Genomic DNA, 20,094 nt, shown 5'->3' on the forward strand with positions numbered 1-20,094 from the left:
AGGGATGCATGCCTTATTCAAGCAAATGGGAATAGCATAGATCAGTATCATGATGGTTAGGGTGAGCTTTGCTGAATGATTTTATGATTCTAAATATAATAGTCAGGAACACTGCGAGAACATAAACTGGGATCTCAGCAAGAGACATGAACAGTTAAAAATGAGTTATTCCTTCAACAACAAGTGATCACAGCAGCCTGTCATATGACCCTGAAAATAGTCAGAAGATAACAGTGGTATTATGTCAAAAACAAATGCTGACTAAAATAACAGACAAAATTATAACCACCACTTAAGATGTTAAGACATTTGCCCCTGACACTTCAAAAGATGCACGGGATATAATTTGCAGATCAACTCACTTTCATCAGCCTATTAATGGATTCACCAATAGAGATCAATGAGCATATAACCATCAGCATGAGCAGCAATTGGTTTGCGAGGGACAGCAAATTACCAAGACACTGTTATCTTCAGTGGGCCATTAGTCTGTGCATTCACAAGAAATGAAAGAACCCAATACACAATGTTCTGCAGAGTTGGCTCAAAGCACTTTATAAGAACAGCAATGTACTGAGTATATCAGCAAAATAGGTGTTGGCAGTTTTGAGGCATATAAAGGTGAATAAACCCACAGGGATTGACCAAGTGTATCCCAGGATATTATGGGAAGGGAAGAAAATGCAGGGACCATGGTTTCGATGGGGTGGAAGATTGCAACCTTCACGTGGTCCGCCCTGTTTCGACTAATTCAATCAACTCGACGTGCACAAACGGAAGATCAAATAGAACAAGTTGTCCAACAACTTTAGGCTGTGCACGCCACACGAAAGAAGAAGAAGATGGTTTCGATTTTTGTATCTTCCAAAGCCATTGGTGAAGTGCAGGAAGACTGGAGAGTGGTAATATTGCACCTTTATTTAACAAGGACTACAAAGGAACAACAACTTGTGAGCCTGACATAAGCAGTGGGAAAATTACTGATAGTGATTCTGACACAAAGGAACCATTTGCACTTGAAATGGCAATGATTGGTTAAGTATGGTCAGCATGGCTTTGTATGTGGAAAAACGTCTCATTTATTAGACTTTTTGAAGTAATAACCAAGGGGATTGACAAGGGCAGAGTGGTAGATGTTATCTAGGACCCAGGTGATAGGCTGGGCTGGAAGAATAGATCAGATGGGATCCAGGGTCAGCAAGCCAATTTGGTTTAGTTTAGTTTAGAGATACAACACGGAAACAGGCCCTTTGGCCCAACAAGTCCGCCCGACCAGCAATCCCCACACATTAACATTATCCTGCACATACTAGGGACAATTAACATATACACCAAGTCAATTAACCTATGTACCTGTACATCTTTGGAGTGTGGGAAGAAACCGAAGATCTCAGATAAAACCCATGCAGGTCACGAGGAGAAGGTACAAACTCCATACAGACAGCACCTATAGTCAGGATGGAACCCGGATCTCCGGCGCTGCAAGCGCTGTAAGGCGGCAAAGGAGCAGGGAGGTTCTACTGCAGTTGTACAGGGTCTTGGTGAGACCACACCTGGAGTATTGCGTACAGTTTTGGTCTCCTAATCTGAGGAAATACATTCTTGCCAGAGAGGGAGTACAGAGAAGGTTCACCAGACTGATTCCTGGGATGTCAGGACTTTCATATGAAGAAAGACTGGATAGACTCGGCTTGTACTCGCTAGAATTTAGAAGATTGAGGGGGGATCTTATAGAAACTTACAAAATTCTTAAGCGGTTGGACAGGCTAGATGCAGGAAGATTGTTCCCGATGTTGGGGAAGTCCAGAACAAGGGGTCACAGTTTAAGGATAAGGGAGAAATCTTTAAGGACCGAGATGAGGAAAACATTTTTCACACAGAGAGTGGTGAATCTCTGAAATTCTCTGCCACAGAAGGTAGTTGAGGCCAGTTCATTGGCTATATTTAAGAGGGAGTTAGATGTGGCCCTTGTGGCTAAAGGGATCATGGGGTATGGAGAGAAGGCAGTTACAGGATACTGAGTTGGATGATCAGCCATGATCATATTGAATGGCTCGAAGGGCCGAATGGCCTACTCCTGCACCTATTTTCTATTTTCTATGTTTCTATGTTTCTAACTCTACCATGTACCACCATTCCGCCGTAATCGGATATAAAATTGTGTAGGAAGGAACTGCCAATGCTTGTTTAAACCGAAGATAGACACAAAATGCTGGAGTAACTCGGCATTTTGGAGAGAAGGAATGGGTGACGTTTCGGGCCAAGACCCTTCCTCAGTATAAAATTGCATTGGTGGTCACAAGTTTGAGAGTACTGGGCAAGATAACTGGGCCCAATACTGGGCAGTGGAGGGTTGTTCTTCAGATTGGAGTCCTGTAACCGATGCAGTGCCATCCCTTGTTGTTTGTCATTTATATTAACCATTTGGATGAGCATAGATGGCATGATAAGTAAGTTTGTAGATGACACCAAAGATAAGACACAAAATGCTGTAGTAACTCAGCGGGACAGGCAGCATCTCTGGATAGAAGGAATGGGTGATGTTTCGGGTCGAGACCCTTCTTCACCAACATAGCTGGAGTATTAGACAGTGAAGTAGATTGTTTAAGTTCATAACAGGCAAAGGAATGGCAGATGGAATTTAACTCTGACAAGTACAAATAAATGTATTTTGGGAAGTTGAACCAGGGTAGTACTTACATGCACAGTGAATGCTAATGCACTGGAAAGCACAGTAAAGCAGAGGGGAAAGTATATAGTTCCCTGAAAGTGGAAACACAGATAGACAGGGTGATGAAGCAGTGTTTGGCAGGTTTGCCTTCATCAGTTAGGTCAATGAGTACAGGAGTAGGTTCGCAGTATTTCAACTCTACAAGGCATTGGAGAGACTGCGCTTGGAGTATTGTGTGCAGCTCTGGTCACCATACAATAGGAAGAATTGTATTAAGCTAGTGAGGATGCAGAAAAGATTCACAAAGATGTCACAGGGAGTGGTGAGCTTGAGTTATAAGGAGAGATTGGATAGGCTGGGCCTGTTTATCCAGGAACAAAATAGACCAAAGGGTGACCTTAGTGTCATAGTGTTATCTGGAATGGAAACAGGCCCTTCGGCCCAATTTGCCCAAATTGACCAACACGTCTTATCTACACTAGTCCCACCTGCCTGCATTTGGCCCATATCCCTCTAAACCTATCCTAGCCCTGAACCTGTCTAAATGTTTCTTAAAATCGGCAATAGTACCTGCCTCCACTACATCCTCCACACCCCACCACCCTCAGGTTCCTATTAACTACCCCCCCCCCCCCCCCCCCCCAGCTTAAACATAAGCCCTCTGGTTCTCGATTCCCCTACTCCGGGCAAGAGACTCCTCTATAAGATCACCCCTCACCTAACTGCGCTCCAAGCAATAGAGTCCTAGCCTGCTCAAACTCTCCCAATAGCTCAGGCCCTTGAGTCCTGGCAGCATCCTCGTAAATCTTCTCTGCACCCTTTCCACCTTGACAACATCCTTCCTATATCATGGTGCCCAGAACTGAACACAATACTACAAATGCGGCCTCACCAACATCTTGTATAACTGCAACATGACCTCCTAACTTCTATACTCAATACTTTGACTAATGAAGGCCCATGTGTCAAAAGCCTTTTTGACCACCCCATTTACCTGTGACTCCACCTTCAAGGAACTATGTACCTGCACTCCTAGATCCCAGTGCTCTACAACACTCCTCAGAGCCCTACCATTCACTGTATAGGTCCTGCCCATGTTAGTCTTCCCAAATTAAAACATCACACATTTCTCTGCATTAAATTCCATCAACCATTCTTCAGCCCACCTGCCCAACCGAGCAAGAACCTGCTGCATTTTTTGACAACCATCTTCACTACTTACAAAACCACCCACTTTTGGGTCATCTGCAAATTTGCTCATCATGCCATGTATGTTCTCACCCAAATCATTGATGTAGATGACAAACAGCAATGGACCCCAAGAGTCAGGAAGTCATGATGCAACCTTATAAGACTTTAGTTAGACCACATTTGCAGTATTGTGTACAGTGCTGGTCACCCCATTACAGGAAGGATGTGGAGGCTTTGGAAAGGGTGCAGAGGACGTTTACCAGAATGATGCCTGGATTAGGGGGTATAAGATACAGGGAGAGAATGGACAGACTACAAGAAATAGACTATTGATTGGCGTCTATTACACACCACTGACTCCCACAACTGTCTCCACTACACTTATTCCCACCCTGCTTCCTGCAAAGACCCCCAACACCCAATTCCTCCGTCTACACCGCATCTGCGCTCAACTTGAGGTCTTCCAGACAAGAACATCCGAGATGTCCTCATTCTTTAGGGAACAGGGGTTACCTTCTCCCATCATAGATGAGGCCCTCACTCATGTCTCCTCGGTACCCCGCAGCTCCGCCCTTGCTCCCCCTCCCCTAGTCTCAACAGAGACAGAGTCCTCCTCCATTGTCAGAGTGAGGCTAAATGCAAATTTGAGGGACAGCATCTCATATTTCAGTTGGGCAGCTTACAGCCCAGTGGTATGTATATTGATTTAACACATCAGGTAGCCCTGGCATTCCCTCTCTCTCTATCCCTCCCCCACCCAAGTCACACTAGCTTCTCATTTTCACCCAACAAACAGCTTACAATGGCCAGATTCCTTTATCATTGTTACTTTTTTGCATATCTTTCATTCTTGTTCTTTACCTCTCCACATCACAGTCTATATCTCGTTTCCCTTATCCCTAACCAGTCTGAAGGGTCTCGACCCGAAACGTCACCCATTCCTTCTCTCCAGAGATACTGCCTGTCCCGCTGAGTTACTCCAGCTTTTTGTGTCTATCTTCAGACTTAAAGCCCTGTCCCACGGTACGAGTTCATTCCAAGAGTTCTCCCGAGTTTAAAAACAAATCAAACTCGTGGTAAGCATGGAGATTGAACGTAGCGGGTACGTCGGAGCTCGGGGACGTCTCTTAGCGGCTCGTAACACTAACGGCAGGTACCCAGGAAGACTCGGTAATGGCAGGTAAACTCAGGAAGACTCGTGAAGATTTTTGAACATGTTGAAAAATGTCCACGAGAGCCCCGAGTACCGACGAGCGGCCATTACCGTAAATCTCCGAGTTCGAATCAGGGCAAACTCGGGAGAAATCTTGGAATGAACTCGTATCATGGGACAGGGCTATTATATTGTTTTCTCTGGAATGCCAGAGGTTGCGGGGAGATAATTGTATATATAAAGTATAGATACAATTATGAAAGGGTAGACATTAAAAATCTATTTCCCAATGATGAAAAAATCAAATACCAGAGGGCACAGCTTTAAGGAGAGTGGGGCAACATTTAAAGGAGATGTGTAGATCAAATTTATTATTTTACACAGTGGTTGGAAAGTGCTTGGAACGTGCTGCCAGCAGTGCTGGTTGAAGCAATATGTTAGTCATATTTGAAAGACTTTTGGATAGGTATATGATTATGCAGGGAAATAAAGGATATGGGATGTGAGCATGTATATAAGTGATGGTCTGGACATCATGTTAAGCACAGGCATTGTGGGCTGAAGGGCCTGTTCTTGTGCTGTACTGTTCTGTGTCCTAACCAGCTTGGTGTCACATCTCGAAAATATACACTTGCTGATCTAATCCTGTAGTATCAGAGATGCCACTACCCCACCTAACTACTTACCCGATAAACACAAGCATTGGTTTTATTGGACATTAGATTGTTGAAATGGCATCTGACAATCCTGCATTTATCTGCACCAGTACAATGTGCACACACACCGAGGTAAAGTTATCACCAGCAGAAATCCTAGCTGAAATTATTTTCCTCAAACACAGGCATTTAAGAAGCCCATCAGCTTCGGTGAACGAGATCGACCAATTCATTTACCAAATGAATAAAATGAATGATTCCAATCGGTTTCACAAGCTTACCACATAAAAATTCTCTTAGCAGAGAAAAATACAATTTAGATTAACCTCCACAAATAACACAAAGTTAAATACAGGTCTTAAAGTTAAGAGCGTTTGGTAATGAATATGATATGTAAAATTTTAAAAAGCATGTTACTCAATGATAACAGTTTCAGGAAGCTTGCAGCCACAATAACACTTCTGCACCCGGGTAAAAGTGACAGCAAACGAGCTTGAAAATGAGAAGGTACCAGAATCAGCAAGTGAGGACAGGGCTATAGAAAAATAAATGAGAGGAAAAAAACTAGGAATTTGTTATTCCGTCTTACATTGAAGAAAGATGACACAGAAACAGAAAGTAATATGAACGGGCACTCCTTCAAATGCTCAGAAGTAAAACTGCCCACGTAACATCCATGATTTGATTAATGTGCCTTCAGCGGTATATTTGAAGCCAAATTCAAAAATCAATAGATATATGTTCGAAAAGACATACAACAAAAGCTTCTTTCCATCTATTAATGTAGGTGGCTCAACAATTTTGAGCTTTATACTTTTTCATCTCCACAGACTTTGATCAACCCCTCTGAACAATTTTCTCAGAAAGCAGTTTATTACCCACTCCATCAAGTGATCAATGATTTCATTAATATGACAGATCACAAAACTGTCATACCATTGATACAAGCTTGAAAGATGATTCCAGTTTCCTGCCACATTTCCACTGTCTGGGATTCTTACTGGCAGCTCGACTCCATTCAATATTTTCACAGACACAGAAAACTAAAAATCCATTTTCAAACCAATTTCAATTAGAATCCGGAGTTGTTATCACAGGTGCAGCAGAATGGGGCTGGAAGTGAAAAAGTCGCCTGTCCATTCTGAAATGAAACCTTATCTACAGTCACAAAGATGGCTGAGGACATCCTATCTGTAATTTACTTTTTATCCTGTGTTAACTTAAGCTTACTTCTGTCATGGAATTCCGACTATTTTCTGTTAGTGGGTAATCTAAAGGCTTAAGGAGTATTTGCGAGACTTGATCTTTTCTGCACGAATTTTGATCACTTCTCCCAACAAAATACATTTAAAATAATTGAAAATTATGCATGGGGGAGAAAGGCCAGTGCTACTTTCTACTTTACATAATTTGGCAAATTTCACTTTTATTTAAATTTCACGGAATAAAATAAACGTCTTTTTCTTTAAATGTGAAGCATAATGTGCTATCTCTCCACCCATTGCATTCCTGGAGATTTTCAATAGCAAGGATTGGAACATCAGTGTTTCATTAATTCCGCGCCCAAGTGGTGAGGCTTTTCTCTCATCTCCTCCGGTCTCCTTTAGCAAATTATCCCATGACGGTGGATTTATTCTCTCAAAGACCCCAGACTTTGCAAAGCAACAAAAGAATCAGAAGACTTTCTGGTCCACCTGCCTGGCGGATGATGAGGCAGAGAACAGCATCCCCAGAGAAACCAATCAGACCATTGTGTTGCACAGTCAGACCTTTTCAACTGTCAAACTAGGAGAGGTGGAAAAGAGATGAAAGGACCCGAGATGAAGCTACCATTTATAGAAAGATACAGGATTGGTCTCCTAAGATTTAATAATTGGGATAGTACTCAACTTTAACTAACAAAAACAGCATGCATTAGCCCAGTCAAATGAAAGGAAAGTTAATAGAAAATCCCTAGCCTTTACCACTTTCCAACTTAACTCTCCGAATCAGGTATGTTCAATGAGTTTGAATAATAAATACTTAAAGATTCTGAGGTCCACTTAGCAATCCAAAACCTTTAAATACAAAAAATGCACTGACTTGCCAGAAAGAAAATTACATCGAACTTTGTTAAAACAATGCAAAATGTATAAACTTTTTTGGGGACATAAAAAAAAAAATCCAGCAGTTTTGTGAAACTGAACTGTTATTAAGCAAAAATAAAAACTCCAGTGGAACATGTTTCCATCTCAAAACGTTTTGTGTTCCAAACAGATAAAAGCATTTTTTTTTTAAATAGCAGATTCTGGAATGTTTCCTTTTCACTTTGTTAGGTGGGTGGATTGGGGGAGGGGGAAGAACAAGGTTGGTGAGTGCAGAATGGTTGCAAGAAAGGTTTCCTTAATAGGGCTAAAATCTAGTCTGTCCCAGAGGAGTCAGAGATCCTTATCAGACACTGTAGATTGGGTTTCATGGCATTCCTGACCGCCTTGTATCATAATATAACCACCCCCCCCCCCCCCCCCTCCCCTGCCCTTCAGAATATTAAATGCAAAGCTCTCCATGTTGCTCACTGCCTTTCTTCAACTCTGACCCACACGATGTGACTCATATATTACTTCATTCTGACCATGAGGCCCATAAATGGGTAAAAGGTTTCACAGCAGCACTGGCTGGAAAATACAAGTGATCACTACAACAGGAAGTGTCTCTAGCAAGAGCCCCACTGCTTTTTTTTATTGCCACCCCACAATGATTATGTTTTGTTCCCTCTGTTCTGGCTCCACAGAATAAACAATGCTAAATAAAGAAGGAAGGGGATAGGTGGAATTAGGATCCAGCACAATGTTGGGGGACAATGGGTGGCTGTGGAGAGCGATACTGGGGTGAAAATGTTAACAACTTCATTTCCTTTTGGCATGCTTCAAACTCTGCAGCATCAGCTTTTGCAGACTTGAAATAAAAACTGAAATGTCCACATACCTTTGGAACACAAGATGATTCCATGTAATCCTTGGCAATGACGTAGATTTCATTACGTCATTGCATTCATTAATTTTCGCATTGCAATATCTTACACATTGCCAAGCCATCGCTCAGATTCACTGATTCTGAAGAACTCCTTGCGGTTCCAAAGTTCTGCTTATTAATCAAATAACAACACTTCAAAAATATCAGAAACGCCAAGGAGTCAGCTGCAAAACAAAAAGTGCTGGAGGAACACAGCGGGTCAGGCAGCCTCTGTGGAGGGGAATGGACAGACAAGGTTTTGTGTTGGGACCCTTCTTAGGGGCTCAGCTGTCCTGTTAAGCAGGAAAATAAAATCATTGCAGCAAACACACAAACATGTTTGGACTGATTGTGACATCCCATCTTGTCTCAAGTACAAGCTGAATGCTGAAGAAACAGTCAGAAGATTGCAGCACATTGAACAAATGAAGGATATTTACACAGAATCTTTCATCACAGGCCACTCAGCCAATCATGTCCATTCATTACGCCAACTTCTCAATTTTTTCCCCCTATAATCGAGTATTTATCCAATTTCCTTTCAAAAGTCGTTACTGCAACTATGTCTCCTATTCGCACAGGCTTTGCACAACTCTCAGAGCAGTTTCTGACCTGTTGTGCAGCCTTTGGATCTTTTGTCGATCATTTTAAATCTGTGACTTCTGATTCTACTCTACTATTAATGGAAACAATTTATTTTTATTACTGCACAAAATCTCCAGAAAATATTAAATAGTGTGATCAAATTTTCTCATACTTCCTGCCAAAAAGAAAAGGATCACAGTTTTTCACATCTCTTCACATCGTCCCTCCTCTCTGAACCTCTCAATTCATGTAAGGCAGTCTCCAGCTGTGCACACAGAATGCTTGTTAATTTTGTAGTTTCGTCTGAATCTAACATTTTATTTTGTGACTCCAGGACTCTGCAAAACATAGGGCTAATCAATAAACTCTAATTTGGGCCATCACCTGTATAATCTGTGCTATTTCCATCCACGCACTAATAACACTTATCCAGAGCATGCCCTGCACACTCAATAATGACACTGAATACAAGCATCACATGCCAATATACTTTTTAAAAGGAGGAAGGAAAATCACTTTGCACAACCATGCAAGTGACTACAACTCCTCACAAACAATTACCCCGCTAGCAAAAAGGGAGAGGGAAAAACAAATCACATTAAATCTCGCCAATTACAGAGACGTTTCGAGGACTGCAAAACCCAGCAGTGCGAAAGAAAAGTTGCTCAATGGTAGGCTTATAAAAGAGCTTAATATAATTCCAAATTCTTCTTCCTCCACCCACTACCACTTTCCCAAAACAAACAGAAATCCAGGTGCAGATGATCCATTCACAAAGAATGCAGTGAACAAAAAAAAAACTGCTGCTCTCACTGTTGGCAAATCCCTGAACACGACATCACTTACTTACCATTGGACGTAGTACTGGAGGCTATGGCTTTTTCACTGACATCTGTGCACGATCCCTTTACAATGGAATTTTCGACTTTTTTCTTTTCAGCTGCAGTAGTTCTGCGTGACTGGGCATCCATGCTGACTTCTCATTCCCTCAGTTCTTAACACCAGCACAACTATAAGGAAAAGAAAAAAAATAATCAGTGTTCATGAATTGGGATTACTTGAGGAACATTACTTTAATTTAAAATCTTTCTCCTTATAAGATACACAGCTTCACAAATATGCAGGTGAAATGTCAAAATGCCAGCAAACTGTAAGCATATTAGTCTGACAGAGTTTTCTATTACCCCAGCAACTCAAGGAAGATTTTTTTTCAAATATCATTCATCACGGAAGCAAGAATAAGTTTCAGGAAAGTTATAAGTCACACCTTTCCTGAAATTCTGCCCCATGAGCTTAATTTAAAAAAAAAAAAGGCATCCTATCTCACCACACTACTAAGGGCCTGTTCCAATTATTTCTCAGATAAATTCCAATTTAAACTTTTCATGATGCATCAACTTTCACAAGCAAACAGAAAAAAGGGTTCTCTAAGTTTTGAGTCAATAAGTCTATGTTATTGTGTGGGAAGGAACTGCAGATGTTGGTTTAATCCGAAGATAGACACAAAATGCTGGAGTAACTCAGCGGGACAGGCAGCATCTCTGGAGAGAAGGAATGGGTGACGTTTCGGGTCGAGACCCTTCTTCAGACTCAGAAGAAGGGTCTCAACCTGAAACGTCACCCATTCCTTCTCTCCAGAGATGCTGCCTGTCCCGTTGTGTTACTCCAGTATTTTGTGTCTATCTGAAGTCCATGACATTTGTATTTTTGATCAAGTATGAAAGCCAGAATCCCAGACAATTTTCAACATAATCCTGCCACTACCTATCACATAGGTGTGTCTCTGTTTAAAAAGTTATTAATTTCTGCCAAAAAACTGAAACGTGAACATATCTGACAATCAAATCAAAGTTGACACTTCGCAGAAAGCAAAATTTTATAAAAGTCAATTCCATTCCATCAAAAGTATGCATGAAGCAAATCACTGAACATAATTTATGGAGTGATATATGTAATCACAAAGAACAACCCAGTCAATGCACAGGTTTTGAGAACACGGGGTGGACAGATTGAAAGAATACACCAGCTGTGCACAATATTCCAAAAATGTGCTTACTGCTTGGGGAAGTGCCTATTGTACATTTCCCCAAGTGGAGCTTGGTGGTAGGAAAATGTGGAGTTGTTAATGGATTGTAGTGAAATAAGTGAAGACATAGAATTGATGGGACTGCTTCAAAAGCTGCCATAGACTTGATGGGCCACACATAAATAACCCTTGATTTTATATATCAGAATAGGAACATTTTATCTTGGAGGAAAGATTAGATAAACGATGCTTGTTTCTTTAAACACCTGGGATTCAGTGCAAACTTTATTGAGCTGAATTAAATTATGAGAGTCCTGAACAAATAGGAATCGATTTGTCTGTTAAAGGAGCATACATTTTAAGTAATTAGTAGATCAAAGGATGAGGAAAAATAGTTTCACCCAGAAGGTGATAGGGAGTTGGAAGTCATTTCTTGGAAGATTAGGAATGCGAAGTGTTTAAATGTCATATGCACTGGCAAAGGAACAATGAAATTCTTACTTGCCATGGGTTTGTGCCCAATAAGGCAAAACACACAAATATACAATAATCAATACAATATTAGTAATAATAATTAGTACTATTAGATAACCAGACCATAATAGTGTAATACCAAAATAAGTAGAGCAATCAAATTTAAATTCATAGCAAGTCATAGTTGCTTAGGTATTGGTTGATGTTGTACAGCTTTCAAGAGTTTGATGGTTGCAGGAGAGAAGCTGTTCTTAAACCTGCTGAACTCAAACTCCTGTACCTTCTTCCCCATAGTAGAAACAAGATGAGAACATGGCCAGGGTGGTTAAATTCTTTAACAATATCAGCTGCATGTTGAGCCTGCGCCTCCTACAGATCCCTTCAATGGTCACTACGCACAATAGACAATAGGTGCAGGAGTAGGCCATTCGGCCCTTCGAGCCAGCACCGCCATACGTTGTGATCATGGCTGATCATCCACAATCAGTACCCCGTTCCTGCCTTCTCACCATATCTCCTGACTCCGCTACCTTTAAGAGCTCTATCCAACTCTCTCTTGAAAGCATAGTGATAATTGACCTCCACTGCCTTCTGAGGCAGAGAATTCCACAGATTCACAACCCTCTGTGTGAAAAAGTGTTTCCTCATCTCCGTTCTAAATTGCTTAACCCTTATTCGTAAACTGTGGCCCCTGGTTCTGGACTCCCCCAACATAACGCAGCAGGAAATGTCTACCACTTTCTGGGAGATCAAGTTACTGAACCAAGTCTTGTTGCAACCAGTCAGTACGTTCTCTACAATGCTGCTGTAGAAATTTGAAGTAGAAGTTACAATGCAGCAACAGACCAAATCTTCCCAATCTTCTGAGGAAGTAGTAGGTATTGATGAGCTTGCTTTGTTCTTGTATCATTGTGCTGGGTCCCGCACCGATCTTCGGAGATGTACACTTGAAGCTGTTGTCTCTGTCCACTGCCATCGCGTTCATGGATCCCCTCCTGAAGTCAGCAATCAGATTCTTGGTCTTGCTGACATTAGAGTAAGATCGTTAATCTGGGACCATCCAATCAAATAATCCATCTCCTTCCTGTACTCATCATTACCCAATGATTTTTTTAGCAGAGCCAATTTCTTTGAAGAGCCATGACCTAAAAGACGTTAGAAGCTGACATTTGGCTGATAGATCTTTTTAATGGCATACATACAATGGCCTGAAATGCCCTTCTGTATCACAAACATTCTGGGATCCTACAATTCCATGAATATTCCTTAATGACGATCAGAAGACAACTACTTATACCGCCTGTAATGTAAACTATGCTCCATTCCTTTCTTTGTCCAATGCTTTCAGATTTTTACTTCCACTTTCCAGATCTAAATTGGTAAACGTTCTTTGTCTATTCTTTCCTAAGTCTGCCGTGAAGTTATTTCTTCTTGGATCTCTTTAGATCTCATTTTCGTATTTTGCTTTAACTGATTTTTTTTTTTTTTGTTCTCTCCTCTGACTTCATCCCTACTTTATTTCTCTTTCAGTATGCCCAATTTTCCTCACGCGGTCTTACTTTTATTCATTTCATTAGCAATTGCTTTTCCTCCTCTGGGAAGAGCTGTCCAAAATAGCAGTGTCACAGCATTTATCATCATTACATCAGCAGCAAGAAAGTTCATACTGATTGTTATCAGTGTAAAGAGCACTCTGATCACCATGTAAAATAACATAAGGTTTAATTTTTTTTAAATATTCCTGTGTATTTGAATCTGCACCTGCACAGCTCTGATTGCTCTATTTGAAGCAGTCTTTGGGGATACAATAAAACTCAAATGGTATAAACTACAAGCAAAAGAAGCAGAAAAGGAGAGAGAAGTGAGCAGTAAATTAAACTCAAGCAGAAAGGGCTGTTTATCAGTCTTATTGAACTCTGAGAAAATATCAGGGGAATTTAAGAATTCAACAATACTGTGCAGTAAATAAATTCAAATTAGATCTCCAATTTGCCAATTAATATTTTCTCCAAAGTCAAGCCTGTTACCTATAGTTCCATTGCAGCTTACCTCAGCTATTGCTGTCAACCCAAATAGTGACTCTGAGCACACCATGTGCATATTAATTTCACACTGAAGAACACCGATAGTAGCTGCAAAAAGTCACCTGTGTAACTGCAAAGGGGAAATAAATATACATTTACAGAAGCTGGCATGGTGGTGAATGTAAACGAGGTGGCACATGAAGGTATGCAGATGTCACATAAATTGGCTGGGGTTGTGGGGAGTAAGGAAGGCTACCAAAGTACATGGTGTCTTTTGTATACTTTGATAATCACAGATTTCAGGAAATAAATCCATAGTTCTCTTAAAGTGGCACACAAGTAGATAGGGTGGAAAAGAGGCATACGGCATGACTGCCTTTAATGGAGCGGAGTATTGACTACAGGATTTAGGAAGTCATGTCAGCTGCATTAAGCAACATTTGCAGTATTGTGCACAGTTCTGGACATCGCATTACTTGAAGGATGTGGAGGTTTTGGAGAAGGTGCATAAGAGGTTCACCAGGATGTTGCCTGGAATGGAGATTATTAGGAGAGGTTGGACAAACTTGGATCATTTATCCTGGAGGCTGAGAGGTTACTGGATAGAAGTATATAAAATCTGGGTGGGCTAGTAAAGATAGATAGGCAAGACTCTTTTCCCATGGTGGAAATGTCAAATGCTTGAGGGCATAGCTTAAAAGGTGAAAGCGGTAAAGCTTAAAGACAATTTACTTAGTCTTTCTATTACAGTTAGTGGTAGATGCCCAGAATGCATTGCCAAGGAAAGTGGTAGATCCAGATATGGAAGTAACGTTTAAGAGGAATTTAGATAAACACATGAACAGGCAGGAAATTGATGCATGTAGACAATGAAGATGTGCAGATTAATTTGGTATCAAAGTCTGCACAGACATCATGGGGCGAAGGGTTTGTTCCTATGCTGTAAACTTTTTTGTTCTACAAGTCCATTATTGCAGTGAATACCCCAAAAGGCTCTTTGAATGAGCTGTATGGGTAGACCTTAGAGATAAAAGGGGGATAGGCTGGATGTATGCTAAAGGCCTTCTAACAGTCATGAGGAAGTAGAAGAGGGGATATGCATACAAAACATAGAAAATTGCTAACTCAGATCACCTTGATGTGAAAAGCTGAGATGGAGTGACTTTTTTAATGTGTACACCAGCGAAACAGTAGGGTCCATCACGAACCAAATTGACAAACGCTGGGTTTGTGAGGACATGGGTGAGCTGAGAAATTAATGCTCCTCGTTTGTATTCATTAAGAAGGATATCATAGATGGAGAATTCAGGGAGGAGAGGAGCAATGACATTTTGAGATACTTTCATTAAAATGGAGAATTAGCAGACTTAAAATGGGTTGAATACCAAGCCCTACTATGATGTGTCCCAGGCTGCTGTGGAAGGCAAGAGAGCCTTGACTGATATTTGAACATCTTTGCCAGCCATGGAAGAGGTGCCACATAATAAGGATAGTAAATGTGATGCCTTTATTCAAAAAGAGCAGCAGTGATAAGCTTTTTAATTAAAGAGCCATGAGTCTAATGTCAGGGAGGCTATTGCAAATACAATTCTGAGACTCAAGATTAACCACACTTGGAAAGGCAGGGATTATTAATCAAAGAGAACGAGCATCATTTTATTAGGATGTGATCCTTTCTGACAAATTGGATTACATTTTTCAGTGGTAACCCAATCTATTGATGATGGCAGAATAACTGATGTAGTCTGCATGGACTTTAGTAAGGCCTTAAACAAGGTCCAATATAGACTGGTCCAAAAGGTTGGAGCCCACAGGATCCAGGGTAAGTTGGTAATTTGGATCCAAATCTGGTTTGATAATTAGAGCGGAGGATGATTCTGAATGGCTATTTTTATGATTGAACCCTGTGATCAGTGGCGTACCTTAGAGGTTGGTGTTTAACAATTTAGATGTGAATGCAACTTCTATGATGACATGATAATTTGTGTTGTAGGTGACAGCAGAGATGATAGTATTCGGCGACAGGACAGAATTGATTAGTTAGTATGGTGAGAAAAGTACTGGTGACTGGAATTTGGCTGATAAGTGTGAGATGATGCACTTCAAGAGAATACAAGAATGGTACGGCTCTAGGAAGAACTCAAAGATAGAAGGACCTCTGTGCACAAATCCAAGGATTCCTGAAGATGGCAACATTGGTAGATTCAGTATACATGAAGACATATAAAGTATTTATCTTCATCAGCTGGGGCTAGAATATATGGGTAAAATGTTTATATAATATTGATGTGTCATGCCTGAAGTGTTCTATAGAATTGTGGTCTGGAATGGATCATTTCAGTTGTGACGAGAGACTGGATAGGCTGGGTTATTTTCCCTGCACCAGAGATGGCCGAGGAAAACCGGATTTTACGCATATACAATTATGCTGTACATTGATGTTTTAGAGCTGGGGTCGGCAACCTACAGCCCATGGGACGGATCCGGCCCGTAATACGAAATCATCCGGCCCGTAGGCGTATTTATTTTCAATTACTTTTCGCGACCTGGGAACTGCAGCCAGTCCCGGGGCACGTAGGCAACCTGAACACTACAGCCGGTCCCGGACAGGCGAGCTGAGGCGTTACAGCAAGTCCCGGGGCAGGCGAGCTGACCTGGGCGCTACAGCCAGTCGCGGGGACGCGAGCTGATCTGGGAACTACAGCCAGTTCCGGGGCACGCAGGGGATCTCGGAACTGCAGAAAACGAATTGAAAAACACGTGAAAACTAATGCGTAAAACAACACCAAGTGTCACACAATGGCGATAGATGTGGCCCGCCATCCTTTCACAGACATGGGGCCTGGCCCCTATGCAGAACAAGGTTGCCAACCCCCGCTTTGAGATACAGTACGGAAACAGCCCCTTTGGCTCACCAGATCATGCTGACCATCGATCACCCGTTCACACTAATTTTATGTTAACTCACGTTTGCATCTACTCCCTACACACTAGGGTTAATTTACAGAGGCCAATTAACCTACAAACCCACATGTCTTTGGGATGTGGGATAAAACCAGAACACCCGGAGGAAACCCACAGCGATAATGCACAAACTCCACACTGACGGTACCAGAGGTCAGGATCAAACCCTGGTCTCTGACAATGTGAGACAGCGGCTCTACCAGCTGCCACACTGTGCTGCCCTAATGTGTGTGATAGAAAGAACCTTTCCCCCCACCCCCCCACAGCAAAGTTATCCAGAACCAGAGGTTGGAAATTCAGAAGAGATTGGAGGAAGACTTTATTTTTCACCCAGAGGGTGGTTGGAATCTGAAACGCACTGAGGGAGTGATGGAAGCAGAGTCTCATTTGAGAAGTATTCAGTCAAGCCCAGGCATAGAAGGATACAGGCCAAGTGCAGGGAAATCTGAGTAGTGTCGGTGGATACTTAACAGGTCAGCCTGGACCCAGTGAGCCAAAAACTCTGTGTTGTGTGACTCTATGACCCCGTGATAAGCTCTTTAATTAAGAAGTGATCATTCAGGACTGAACTTTAAGCAATTAGACTAACAATGAGAGAGAGCGAGCGAGAGAGAGAGATTATAAAAAACAGCAAATATCCTAATCTTATTTAAAAGAATATTCTGCTTTATATTATTTTGCAAAATTTTATTTAACCTAGTAAAATTTAACATGAACACCATTTATGTTAAAATCTGTTAAAATGAATTCCCCCTATCTTTTAAATACCAGATTAGCTAGATGAGTTCCTTAAAGTCACATAGCAGCAGCAATCTTATGGTATCAGGCAGCACTTTCAACTGAAGTCCCAGATTAGAGGATTTCAATTAGCTTCTTGCATTTTGCCATTTACCTAATCTCTATATTAAGGATTCCTTTGTGATTTCAGCGTTGCCTTAACTAACTTTTTTTCTCCATGCTCTGGGAACCTAGCTATAATCTTCACAAATGTGATCATTAAGAACGGCAAAGCTTTGAAACATTCATAGAACAGCTTCATTCAAACAAAAATTAAATTGAAGCAACCATCAGCTAATTGAAATAAAGGAAAGGGGGCCATCCATTGCATAACACCTTGCAATTTCTCATCACGAGGCCTTTAAACCTTTTACAGTCAATGAAGCACTCTTGAAGTGTAACGTTTACAATGTAGCAGGCAGTTTTCCCACAGCATCTCTCATAGTCTAATAACTTTTTTTTAATGTTGGTGATTGAAAGATTAATACTGAACCAACACCCCCCCCCCCCCCCCCCCTCCCCCCCTCCCCCACACACACACCCTCAGTGCAGGTAAGTGGGAAATGATCAAGAGGTGTTGATGAGCATGCATGAGATTAAGTTGCAGAACTAAAGGAAAATAAGGAGAATCGGACAGGATCATTATGCTGGGAGTTGGCATGGAACACATAGTCCCTCATGTTGTAATGAGCAAGTTATGGCAACAACAGGACAGATATCATTTAAACTTAAAATCCATGTTCGAATAGAGAAAAATTAAAAAGTTTAAGGGAGGAATTCCAGAACATTTATTCTAATGTTTTTGAAATTATCCAAAGATAAATCATGATGGGCAACTTTTGTAAAATGGAATACAAAGAGTGGTAAAGGTGGGGCTTTAGCAAAACGATGTGGATGTGGTTTTCATTCCAAATACCTTTTAACCCTTTCTTCACTTCTTTAAAAGGTTCAGACGTTTAAGAATCCCTGAGGTGCCACCGGGCCACATGACCAGTTCCTGTTGTCCAAAGACTTTGTGATGATGGCACGCATCACAGCTAAGTTTACATCAATGTCAGTGGTGGAGAGAATGTTTGTTTTCTTGTTTAATTTGACACACGTCAGGCACTTTAAATATGAGCTGAAGAACAAGAAGTTAAAGAACAATTTCCTCTTCCTTAACCCAGAAGAACGGAGTCTAACTACCACGTTGAATTCCAACTCATAGTTTTAACTGGTACTGATCTAAAATACACTTGGGCATCAATTACAGTATGCCTAAACACCAAAAATGAAAAGACAAAATGTTGAAGGTATATCAGGTTGCAAATCATGAAAGATCATTAACCTGTTCAGTGCCACCCCAGAGTATACTCATGTCATGGCTAATAGTGAAAAAAATCTTGGCAGTGAACAGGTTAATTTTGATTGTTAAACATTCCTCTCTAAGATGCTGCCTGACTTGCTGAGTGTTTCTGAATTTTTCTGCTTTCATTTCAGATTTCCAGGGTTTACAATATTTTACTTTTATAAAATGTATGGTAGGTTTGCTTTGTGGTATTCCCATGGCATGTTTGAAGTAAAGGCCATTATTACTTTAAAACATTTCAAATTGGAATTTCATTCCTTTTGCTCTGATGTGTTGATAATGACTATTTGCGGCTCTTTATAAATCTGATGAAAGTTCAGTTCAACATCTGTAGAAATCTTCAGTAGTTTTAAAGACTTGGTCTTGCCATCCTATTAATAAAAAGATACCACTTTTGACAGTATCACCACCAAACTGACTGCCAAGCCTTTTGGTTAAGGGCATTAAGACATAAAGATAACCAAAGAAATCACATTTCTCTAGCTATTACCAGAGAGTGAAGTACGGAAGATTTCATTAGAGATTAGTTGCTCGAGGTCAATCTGGCCGCAATATGGTTTAGTGACTTATATTGATATCTACTATTCCTTTCTGGGCCTTCAAGTGATTCAGGACATGGGAAGTCTAGAGCATGAGCAGGGATACATTTTACATTTAGAAACGATGGGAACTTATTTCCTCAATAAATCTGAAGTCATAATTATTGCATATATCTATTTAAAACATATATTACTATGGAAACTAAGTTTTTTAAATTAAAAATGACCCGCAATTCAGTGACTATGTACATGATCAAGCCACATAGCAATCAGGAATGCCGAATGAAAGCTGGGCAGAAATCGTAACAACACTTGATAAATATCCAGTGATAATTTTAATCTTCAAAGATAATTACATTTTGGCCAGGCAGCTCATAGTTTATTTGGAGTTCGTAGTGTTCAATGGTTGTTGAGAAGAGGCTGTCCCTGTACCTGGACATTATAGTTTTCAGACATAAACCTTCCTCATGATGGCAGGAGTGAATGAGAACGTTGCTAGGGTGAGCTGGGTCCTTGATAATAGCGGCTGCCTTTTTGAGACAGTGCCTTCAATGGTGGGGAGATCAGTGTATGGATGGACTGGGTGATGGCAGTGTTCACCACTTTTTGTAATCTTCATTCCTAGACCTTCGACTTACTGAACCAGACTGTGATGCAACCAGTCAATATGCATTCTACCGTACACCTGCAGAAGT

The 20,094-nt window shown here is 41.0% G+C and overlaps 1 protein-coding gene across 2 annotated transcripts in view; it reads right to left on the reverse strand.

The window, feature by feature from the left end:
- Positions 1–20,094, reverse strand: part of gli3 (GLI family zinc finger 3) — a 380,662-nt gene that overhangs the window by 322,913 nt on the left and 37,655 nt on the right. Inside the window, exon 2 of one of the 2 annotated variants that reach the window (XM_033019985.1) lies at positions 10,098–10,257. In XM_033019985.1, coding sequence (XP_032875876.1) covers positions 10,098–10,218 — 121 coding nt within the window. In that variant the 5' untranslated portion in view covers positions 10,219–10,257. Of the gene's footprint in view, positions 1–10,097; positions 10,258–20,094 lie in introns of those variants that run through there. The other variant, XM_033019986.1, reaches the window with a different exon arrangement.

This window comes from Amblyraja radiata, chromosome 4, assembly GCF_010909765.2.
Source record: "Amblyraja radiata isolate CabotCenter1 chromosome 4, sAmbRad1.1.pri, whole genome shotgun sequence".
In the NCBI taxonomy this organism is placed as follows: domain Eukaryota; kingdom Metazoa; phylum Chordata; class Chondrichthyes; order Rajiformes; family Rajidae; genus Amblyraja; species Amblyraja radiata.